Source organism: Microcebus murinus, chromosome 21 (genome assembly GCF_040939455.1).
Source record: "Microcebus murinus isolate Inina chromosome 21, M.murinus_Inina_mat1.0, whole genome shotgun sequence".
Classification (NCBI taxonomy): domain Eukaryota; kingdom Metazoa; phylum Chordata; class Mammalia; order Primates; family Cheirogaleidae; genus Microcebus; species Microcebus murinus.
In genome coordinates this window covers 17,434,565-17,446,016 of record NC_134124.1, presented here as the reverse complement: position 1 = coordinate 17,446,016, position 11,452 = coordinate 17,434,565, and the positions used below count along the sequence as shown (strand labels likewise).

General features: G+C 48.4%; 1 protein-coding gene across 4 annotated transcripts in view; it reads right to left on the bottom strand.

Moving 5' to 3' along the window:
* Positions 1-331: 331 nt before the first annotated feature.
* The window catches only part of SLC36A1 (solute carrier family 36 member 1), a 44,802-nt gene continuing 33,681 nt past the window's right edge, over positions 332-11,452 (bottom strand). For all 4 annotated transcript variants that reach the window (XM_012740889.2, XM_012740887.3, XM_012740888.3 and 1 more), the window contains exon 11: positions 332-5,825. In XM_012740889.2, the coding sequence (XP_012596343.1) occupies positions 5,554-5,825 (272 nt within the window). In that variant the 3' untranslated portion in view covers positions 332-5,553. The remainder of the gene's footprint in view (positions 5,826-11,452) is intronic.

Genomic DNA, 11,452 nt, shown 5'->3' with positions numbered 1-11,452 from the left:
CCACCATGCCTGGCTAATTTTTTCTATATATTTTTAGTTGGCCAATTAATTTCTTTCTATTTTTAGTAGAGACGGGGGTCTCGCTCTTGCTCAGGCTGGTTTCGAACTCCTGACCTTGAACAATCCTACTGCCTCAGCCTCCCGGAGTGCTAGGACACACCCGGCCCGTGGGCATGTCTTATTACCATAGATAGTTCTACTGTTAGCACTACTCCCCCATATGAACTCTGTGGTGTAAACTAGAAACATTTTAACCCAAGATCTAGTAAAGTGATCTGAGTGATGTTAAAAAAAAAAAAAAGCATAAAACAAAGACTCAGACTGCAACCTCTTAAAAATAAAAAATAATATTCATTTATTGAAAAGGAAAAATTTAACACACGATCCATATGCAGAACCCAAAACGAGCTCTACAGGCTCCGGCATGATCCACATCTCTACACACACCATGCTGGAAACACACACCCACGTAGGCACAGGACACACAGCACTGTCTGGCTATCGAGACCTGCTGCGCGGCCGTTTGTGTCATGCCTCTCATTCACACAGCCACTGACACGTTTTATAACAGAGTCACCCGATTTTATTATCCACTGAAAGAAAATAGCTCCCCCAGCATCACCTCAATTTAAGTCAAAGAACATAGTTAATGACAGGCAGCTTCCCCTCATTTCCCACCCCCCTTACTCTGATAACCTCCTATCAGCACCTTTGATGTCCCTTGGCCAGGGAATGACTCAGTGGTACAAAGGAGAGGGAGGAAATGTGAACAGGCCGATGCTGTCAGAGCAAACAGCCTTGCGACCAGCCAGACCAACCGTCTAAAAGTATTGACCATGATTTCAAAGGCAAATCACACCCGTTCCTTTTCCCCCTATTGGTCTCGGAGATAATGTACTTTTGAAAATTAGATTCTAAGGCAGACTTGAAGTGAACCTGCTCATCGCTAAGTCCAGCCACATGGACTCTGTGTCTCCTCTTTGAGGAGGCAGCATTGTGTTCCCACTGGGGGCCATGCTGAGTTCTGCCTTAACCACTGATCAGCTACAAAATCAACCCACGGATACAGAGCCCCTTGCCACGAGCAGTGAATAGAGCTGGAAACAGACACAAATTGAGATTTTTTTTGCATTTCTAAAAAACAGAGGTGAACATTAGTGTTAAGCAGAGATGATGACATTCTAGGAAGGGAGAAATTTGAGAAGAAAAAAGCAAGATGAGAGAACAGGGAGGGGGAAATTGTTTTTGTAATGTACTTGTTTGGGACGAACACTTCAAGACTACTGATAAAACTGAAGTCTACCTCTCACAGGCAGACAGCGAGCAGTGACCATCAGCCAACGCAACTGGCTGCAGAGGTGAGACAGGAGAGGGTGGGTCTACGCTAAGTCATGCCACACCTTCCCACACGTCTCGCCAGGGTTTGTGCAGATACAGACAGCAGCACAACATAAATAATGCCACTTGCGAAGGGTGACAGCTCCTAGGCAGAGTGAACAGAAAATGCCAGGTCACACTCGTCCCAGCAAGTGCCTGCATTTAGGAGCAGGTACACTGCCCACCAAGAGCTGGCCTGCTCCCAACAGCAGCATTTGGAAGAGAGAACCACCAAGGGGCTCTAAGAAAGCTATTACCTCTGGGTCCATAGAAATTGGGGAGATGGGAGCAGGGACACAGAGCACAGCAGTACCTGCCCAGAAAGCCCGCAGTTTGTCTTTGCTCCACCAGATGCAGCCTCACGTTCCAGAAAGCCTCTGCTCTGTCGCTGCATGAGCAGATTTCCACTTACCCTGGTGCTTTCTCACCAGGCACCAGAGTCAGGGCACAGCGTCAGGGAAGCCGGTTCCCACCAGCAATGGGAAGACACCAGAGAGAGCCTCTGCCTCAAGAAGCCCCGTGGGCGGCAGAAGAGACCCTGAGTGGGCCCAAAGGGCTACCTGCACAAGAGGAGGAAGAGCTCCCTCCACTACTTTCTTCTGGCTGATCCTGTCATTGACCCCTAAGTGCTGTGCAACTGCACAGCCAGGAAGGTCCTCTGACCTGGATCCGCCTTGCCTGGGTCTTCCGAAGTAGCCATGCAATCAGGCTGTCCGTGTAGCAGCAGCACAGGAAAGAGATCAAACAGGCCATGCCAAATGAGCTTCCAGGAATCCTAATGCTAGAATCGGACCATCCACACAGCATGTTCTCAGGGCCAGAGGACCCCAGTATTCCACCACTGTCCAGTCCTCAGGTCCCAGCATCACAGTCCCAATCTCAGAACTCACCTGGACAGGACTGCCTCTAGCGGCTCTGCGTACACAGAAGCCTCCGCCGGGGAAGCCACGGGCAGGACACAAGTCTGCCCCTTCAGCTGGCACGCACCTTCTCCACGAAAAAACCCCGCAGCACTGCTGGGGGGAGACGGCTGAGCTGCCAGAGCCCGAGCTTGGCAACAGGAGATGACAGTTTATCTGAGCCCACTTTGGTAACTTCCAAGCCTGAGACTTCAGGGGTAAAGGCCTTTGCTACTCCCAGCTAGATTCCTGGTCACAAAAGCACCTGTTAGAACCCACCAAACAGCAGAAAAGGTGGGTACAAAGTGTCACTCTCCTAAGGGAGAACAAGTCAACAATAATGACATCTTCCCAAGTTAATAGTAGGCCATTAAATCTGAAATGTCCAATTTCAAATTAAAAGTTTAGTTTATTACATCTCAAACAAGAAGCAGTACCCTTAATCAAAGTATGCGCCTAAACCACCAACACAGTTTTGCCTTCTCGGCGGTAGCGTGTGCATGCCAGCAGCGAAGAAGCCTGGAGAGCGAGAGGTGATGAAATTGAGAAAGGCATTTTCCACAGCTTATTGAGATTTGAGTATTTTCCCTTGCGAGAAGTGGTCCAAAGCCTGGAAGAAGTAGTCAGCTGGTGCAAAGGTCTGATCAATACACTCAATGACAGAGTTTCCAGGTCGAGTGTTGTCTTGCAAGAGGACTGGCCTGTCTCTGTTGAGCAATCTCAGCTGCTTAATCGCAAGCATCCTCATCATTTCAACCAACTGGCTGCGGTAGACATCTGCTGTAATCGAGTGGCCAGGCTTCATGACACTGTAGTGAATAACACCAGCACTGGACTGCCAAACAGACACCATTAGCTTTTTCTGATGAAAAAGCTTTGCACCGTGTTTCAGCACTTCATCTTTATCCAACCATCGTGCCAAATGCTTGCAACTGTCAAAAAGAATCCATTTTTTTTTTATCACACATAATACCGTGTAGAAATGGTTTAATTTTATGTCATGACAACAAAAAAAGGCAAGCTTCAAGACCATTTCTCTTCTGATGCTTGTTTAATTCATGCAGAACCCATCTATCCAGAACCCATCTATCCTAACCCATCTATCTATTCTTTACCTTGCCCATTCGTTTCAAATGGTCCAATATTGTTGGAATAGTGATGTCAAACCTTGCTGCTAATTCACCTGTAGGTTGAGATGGATTTGCTTCCACTAAAGCTTTCAGCTCATCATTATCCACCTTGGTCTTGGGTTGCCCAAGTGGCTCATTTTCAAGATTAAAATCTCCAGAGTGGAACTTCTCAAACCATCGATGTACTGTGCGTTCATTAGCCACATCCTTCCCACATACATCATTGATATTTCAAGCTGTCTGTGCGGCACTGGTTCCACGGTGGAACTCATGAAAAATAACAGGAATTTTTCATATCCATTTTGACTTATCCAAGAAAACCAGAAGTGTCAAAGTGAAATGTCAGAGATATCAACAGTCAAACTTAGTTATTAAGGAAACCAGACATTTCATACTTAATAACCTAACAGTCACTGCAATGAGAATCCACTTTTTCTGTCCCTTCACCTGAACTCGGCCCTACTGCCTTCGGAACAGAAGGGAAAGAAAAGCTGGGGCCACAAGGGTGGCTCACAGCACTTACAAGCTTTGGTGAAGCACAAAAACAAAACCCTGATCGACTGTTGCTGCTCTCCCGTAGCCAACTCTCAGGGTGAACCGTATCTGCAGGTAAGCAGGAGCCTGGTGACGAGGGTGGCGATGAGGAGTCCGCTCCGCTACACACGCACAGACACCCAGCTAACGACAGGTGAGTTAACAAACGCCCTTCTGAAATACTTCTCACGCCAAGAGGAAAGAAGAGGCAGCCCAGAGCAAAGCAATGCATCCTCCTCTGCCTTCTCTTCAGTTCGCCCCCAAATCTGAAGGCTGACCTCCAGGTGAGCCATGCTGGGGCTGTCTGCCACACTCAGGGAGGCACAGCGGGGAAAGACAGAGGTTGCGATTAGTGTTCAGTGGTTCCTGTCGAAGTTCAGGGCACAGAGGCAGCGTGGGCCCTGGTTCTGCCCCAGTCCCCAGTGACTGTAAACAAGCACCGTGCGTAGTGTCAGACCAGCTGCTGTGAAGTCTAGGAACTTAATTTCAAACGTTCTGTGCACACTGACCTCAACGTCTCCTCCGTGGCAGCAGCGTGACAGCAACTGAACGCTGCCATCCCCTTTGCTTGGCAGGGGCTGAGGCTGGAAAATGGGCCTGAACTCACCATGCAACCATCTTCCACACCTCGCACTCGGCCACCGTCCCTCAGCCCAACGCACTCACAGTATCTCCTGAGTCCTCCAACAGCTTTTCTGCATGAGACCAGGCTGGTCAAAGGGAGGCCAAATGCATGCCTCCTGCAGAGAGGTACACTTTTAGATGATCCTGATTAAAACCCCTGGGGTCCTCGGCCAAGAGCGACATTTCCTGGAGCAAATCTCCTTTTAGCAAGAGAAGCTGAGTAAAAGTTTCCCGAGGAAGACATAAGTCATAATGACCCCAGGTCTAGAGACAGAGTCTAAAAACAGAAAGCTAATTTTAAATAAAATATAAATACTTTCAGTTCAGGCAGCACTTCAGATCTTCAAAGAATAAAAGCAACTAAGAATACAGTACTGTGACCCACACTGAGGAATCCACAGAAGAGAAGGTGTTGCCCTGGAGCGTGCCACAGCAAGCCAGAGAGTGAAGGTTAAAAACTCCAGCCTGGGAGGCTGGTTTTAAACTACCAGGGAGGTCCAGCCACCCCCTGGAGACTTGAGGAGAGAGAACATTGAGGTACAATATCTGGGAGAGAGATAAGCAAGAGGCCCAGCTTTACAGAGAGGAAACAGCGCCCACTTATTTCATCTAGGCCTGGCCCAGGAAAGGAGAAGACACGAGGAACACTAAAATTTCTAAATAAAGTGAGCTGTGCAACGGGAGTAATGTGGTGAGGGGCATCAGAGGAAGGAGGAGGCACGATGAGGGAAAGAGCAAAAGGGTTCTGGGTTAAAAGAAGTACAAATGAAGGATGACAGCGCTGTCACTAGGGCTACCCCTCCTGCGTGTCTGCACCCCATCATCTCCCCCACCCTCAGCCTTACCTGGCCCAGGATATGCAGGGGCCAGGTAGAAGGGTTCCCAGACAGCGACCCTGCCTTTCCCCAGAGCCTGGACCATACCTGAGGCTCCGGGGACAGATCCTGGGGGACACATGAGGGTTGGGCTGGACACGTGCGCCCAGATCACTACACAAAGGCACGGGTGGAATTGACGAGGATGGGAGCATTGCTTGGCTGGACCAGCTCGCTGAGGGCCTCGTAGGTCCCCACCACGAAGCCCACGAAGCCCAGGATGCTGATCAGGGCGTCCTTGGCGATGGTGAGGGGGCTCATGCCCTCTGAGTAGTAGGTGGCGATCTCCAGGAGGGGCGGGATGATGAGGGCCAGGGCGCTGCTGCTCACAGAGCCCACCAGGGAGATGACCAGGTCCAGGCGGGGGATGAGGATGGCCAAGATGCCTGCAAGGAGAGAGGACATGCCTGGTCAAGACTGCCCGAGGCTAGGCGGGGTCTCCTCACCGGTCAGCAAATTCAGCACCTGTTCATCTTACAGTGTTCAGGGATAAGAAAATGCAGACATCATCCAGTCCAATCTCCAAGCTATAGATGCCCAGAGGTGTGGAGTAACTGGGTCACACCACAAGGTCAGCAGAAGGGGGAACAGAACCTGGATCTTCAGGCGACATTCCCGGCTTTCAGCTTTCCACGCTACAGTGCACGACTTCCATCTTTCTGAGCAAAAGGAACCAAAGTACATTCTAGGGCAATGTGGTCTCTACCAAAGGAGCAGGGCTATGGAGCAGAAAGGGAGGTGGGCCGTTTCTGAGCAACTGCTTTCTCACCTGAGGGTACCTCCAGCTCGAGCATCTCTGCTTGACTAACAAGAAACAAAATGGCAGAAGGACCCTCCTTCTTCTGGAAAGATACTATACTGTGATAAATCCCATTTCCCGCAGAGTTTTCATACAGGCAAAAAAAAAAAATAAAGCGGTTGTTTGCAGGTTGACCTCTGGCAAAGCCCCACGCAAGGACCGTGTCCCTATGTCAGGACGCTCAGTGGCTCCCACACCTGCCGCTGAGCCACGGGCGAGGGAGGAGGGAGGACCTGCCGAGGACGAGGGGGCACTGCAGTAGGAATCGCCGTCGGCTTCCACACCACGCCAGCCACCGCCAAGGCTGCCAGACGGCACTGACTAAAACAAAGAGCAGAAGGCGTCACTGGGCACGCCCACCCTGTGCCCACGACCCTACTCTTCCCATTTAACTGATCCTCCCACGGGGTGGGCAAAGGCCAGGGCTTCATGGGGTTATTGCAGAGTGTGGGCTCTGGAATTAGATTCTCCTGTTCAGATGCTGGGTCTGCTGCTAACTAGCTGGGTGGCACTGAGGAAGCCGTGGCTCCTTTCTAGTCCCCAGTTTTCGTGTTGGCAAAATGAGGATACTGACTGCTCCTACGTCACAGAGATGCCATGATATCAAATGACGTTACACAGGCACTCAACAAAGGGATGCCATACGCGTTAGTGGCATCATCACTGGTATCCATCTTGTTGGTCGTGAAAAGCGCATCATTAATTTGCTAATAATCAAACACAGTCTGATGTTTGGTCTTTCCCACTGCCAGGCTACAGCTGGATGCCCTTAGCATTGGAACAGCGATCCAGAGCTTATCTGCTGCCCCAATGATTCCCACGAAAGGGTTAATTTGCCATGGTGGGTTTGGTTCTAACTTCATTTGGTAAAGCAAAAGTGTAGTCAAGTCACTCTGAGGAAGGCGCCACGTAGGTGAGACTGCCGGAACATCTCAGCCCCACGCAGCCAATTCCACCTTTAGCGTCGGAATCCATCTCTGCTTCCTTGGCTGAGCACCAGAAGGAAAGGCTGAATTACATTTAGAGACGAGGTTTTATGAGAAACACTTACTTTTCAACCGGAATACCATTCCCCGCAGTGAGATGAGAGGCGTGTCGGAGCCGAGACCGCCCAGGGGAGGACAGATTCCCGTCTCCCGTCTCCCACTTACTCCAGAGCTGTGCTGTCCAACACAGCAGCCAGCAGCCACGGGTGGAATTTACATTTAAACGAATCAAAATCAAATAAATCCTGCTTCTCATTCACACGAGCCACATTTTAAAGGCTCAACAGCCACCGGTGCCTAGTGGCTATTGTACCGGACAGACCGGAAACATTTCCATCACTGCGGAACACCCAGCACTGTCTAGTGGACAGCACCGCTAAGCGCTCAGCAGTTGAGGTGAGTCTGCCTCGGTTACATGGGTATAAAACTCCACAACATTAGTAGTGTCCCCGTGGGAAAAGAGGCCCAGAGGGGAAAATGATAGAAAGTGACAGAGCCGGGACGAGGGTCCAGGACCTCACAGACTGACGAGGGAGGACATGCAGGACGCCCAGGGGAGGAGGGAGGAGGTGGGGCTGGCGGATCAGCAGAAAGAGCCAGCCTGTGAAGAACTGGGGGTGGGAGGGTCAATGCCCAGGGCAGCTTTCCTAGGGACGCCCCAAGTGTTTGGCAGAGAACCCAGATTACGCTCAGCCCTGACCTCTTTCTGCTTTGTCAAAGGGAACTGGACAAGGGTTTCAAAGCCTGATAACAAAGGGGTCCAAGGACATGGAGTCTGAGATCCACCTCTGCCGCGGTTTGGTACCCAGGGGCTCTCCTTCCTTATTCCTTCTTCTATTAATCAACCATAATGCAATGCCCACGAACATCTGCACTGATCTCAAGGCTCTGGAAAGTGTACAAAAAGTGTAGGCTTTTGGCTTGCCCTGCAAGTTAAAAATAGTCTGTTTCAGCTCTTAATTATTTCTAAATAAACGGAGTTTATCTGAGACATCCCCAAACCTTGAGGGTTGAATTTGAAAAAGAAATTAGAGATAAAAATTGTAGGTAGGTGACGAAATGGCTTTCTCACAACGAGTGATCTAATGCTCAACAAGAGCTGATCTGCTGTGTGACCCGGACTAAGACACTTGCCCTCTCTGGGGTCTGGACCTCCCCGTGCCTAAGGTCAGCCTTGCAGTGATGGCTCCGGGTGTTCCACCGGGGTGGAAGCCGCACTGCGGCAGCAGGCAGGGGGACTAAGCCCCAGGGAGAGGGTGGCAGGGGCATGGGGTTAAGAGAGCAGGCTCTGGACTCAGAATGCCCAGGCGCCACAACCCCAGCTCCACCACTACGTGGCTTGTCACTCAAACTCTCTGAGACTCATGTCCCCAACCATTAAATAGGAATGGTCAACTGGGATCACTGATGTACAGAACTTAGAGCACTGAAAGCACATCATAAATGCTCAGCGTTCACTAGTATGACCACCAATCCCTGCTCCATAACAGGCTGTGTGGCCCAGGGCAAACCAGTTCACTGCTTTGAGCCTCAATTCATCTCCCTGTGAAATTATTAATACTGTATTAACACTGATGATCTCTGAAATCTCACCCAACTCTGAAATCCTACGGAACTGTACAATCCAGCTTGTGTCACTTAGGATGTGACCTGGAATATGCTCCTCAGCTCCCTGACAACAGGGGGGCACCGTGTGCTGCTCCAGAGTGGCACAGCCGAGCGACAGGATGCCTTTTCTGGAACTTACGGTGCTCCAAAAAGGTAGCTTCTAGCCCACCTGGCATTGTATCCGTAAAGGAGGGAGTATGAGTTATTCCTCTGGTGCTGGCCACTCGAGCATCCGTCAGACCCACTTATTCTCGGGGAAAATGAGCCCCTGGCAGGAGACCAGTCAGTCAACCTGCCCTGCCCGCCCCAGCCCTGAGAGCCAGTCACCTCCCCACCCACCTCTCATATTAACCTGGGAGGTCATATGGGCACTTCACGAAAGAGTTAAGTGGAATCAGATATGTTCCACTCTGTGATAAGAGTTAAGTGGAAAGAGAAACAGAAGTTTGAGGGGTCAGAATATTTTCTCTGATTAGACAGAGATCTTCCACTTCATCATGATATTTTATAAATAATCTAAAAACTTCTTCTTGTTCTTACTACTATGTAAGATAAGTACGCCTAATAAAAATATTCTTAATAGAGGCCAGGTGCAGTGGCTCATGCCTATAATCCCAGTACTTTGGGAGGCCAAGGTGGGAGGATTGCTTGAGGCCAGGAGTTTGAGACCAGCCTGAGCAATATAGCAAGATCCTGTCTCTATAAAAGTTTTAAAAAATTAGCCAGGCACACTGGCATGTGCCTATAATTCCAGCTATTCAGGAGGCTGAGATAGGAGGATTGCTTGAGCACAGGAGTTTGAGGTTGCAGTGAGCTATGATGAAGCCATTGTACTCCAGCCTGGGCAACAGGGTGAGAGGCCTTGTCTCAAAAAAAAAAAAAAAAAAGAAAGAAAAAGAAAAAAAATTCTTAATAGAGATTTTTATAAAGAGGCAAACATTTTTATTCTCTTAAAGCCAGGACCACAGGGCTACAAAGAGAAGTCCCTCTTCCTGCCCTAGCTGAACTGGACACCACAACTGAACCCTGACAATAAAGAAGGCAAAAAGGGTGAGCCTCCCACTAATACAGTGGGGCAAGAGGAAGAGAAGGATGCCCAAACCAAACTGGCATAAAAAGCCCTCAGAGTTCAACAGCAGAGGTGTCTGTTTTCTCATCATGCAAAATGGCTTTAACTTAATTGCAGAGGCAGCAATCAACTACTTAAAAGGATACAGGGTAACTAAGACCCCTTCCCGCACTAAATGTCTTTAACTCAATCAGGCAGAGACCTCAGGAAGCAGCCAACTGAGAACACCCCTTACCCCACTCTCCTCTACTTCCCTCCTAAAAAAATCCCCACCCCATCCAAAGAGGAAGACAGCATATTCCCAACTGCAGTTCCACAGCCCTTGCAGCAGCTTAGCCGTGGTGCGCACAGAAAGGGCGTACTGAGGACAACCTAAGCCAGACCACACGATTAGTCAAGAGGGCTCCAACAGTATTACAACACTGCTTCCCTTCAGGTTAAGAATATGATCTTGACAACTGCTGAAGCAACACGAGGCAAACGGTCATATTCAAAGAAGGAACCGATTGGGATCCTGGAGCTTGTGGTTTTGAACCAGCATCAGAAAGAGCTGACTTATGCATGAGAGAAGAGAAAAGCACTCACAAGAACATACATATACTTCCAGAAATACTTCAGACATTTACAGCTCTTGTGTTGGGCGATTTTTTCTGCTGTTTTGTTAATGTTATGGTCCATGCTGTTCCTTTTAAATGTCTAGATATTGGTCTTTAAAATTAACCATAGTCTTGGACAGATACAAAATTTGATTTAGTGGAGGTATAAATAAAAAAATACAAAAGCAAGAGAAACAACCCACATGTCCAACATTAAAGGAGTAGTTTAGTAAATATGATCCACCGATGCAATGGAATATCATGTAGTCACAAAAATATTAAGAATATGTATATTCATGATATAAGATCAAATAAAATGCAAAAGACAAAGTTATGTGTACACTGTGACTGCAACTATTTTTACAATGCACCCGTGAAAATTAAGACAGAAAATAAAATGCAAAAAACCTGATTACTTTGTTAAGTCAGTAGGACATATGAGAATTTCTTCTTCTTCTTTTATTCCCAAATGTTTTTATATTAACTTTATTTTTTTAGAGTAATATTTTTGTAGAAATTTAAAATCAGGCCCAAAGTACCTACACAGAATCACAGAATTTTAGAGGTGGGAGAAACCTCAGAGATCAGATACCTTTCCTATCTTACAGCTGAGGAAACTGAGGCCTTGTGAGCATTCCAGGGGGGGGGGCCCAAAGGTTGTACAGCTAATTAACAATGCTGCTCTTCTTCACCGCGGCTGCAAGACTAAACGCGTGAAAAGCCAAAAGATGCCAAGAAGCCACTCTGTTTGGACCAGTAAGCTTCATGTTCTAAAAGGTCTGACTAGTGGAATGTTTTGCAGCTCCGTGTTCCAGTTTGAACAGGCCTCTTACCTGATACGGTTTTATGTTATTATATCTTCAATGAAAGGTTTCTGAAATTCTCATACCTAACCCAAGTAAGATGTTTCACGGGGCAAATGCCACAGAGAATTAGTATAAATCACTGTAGGACG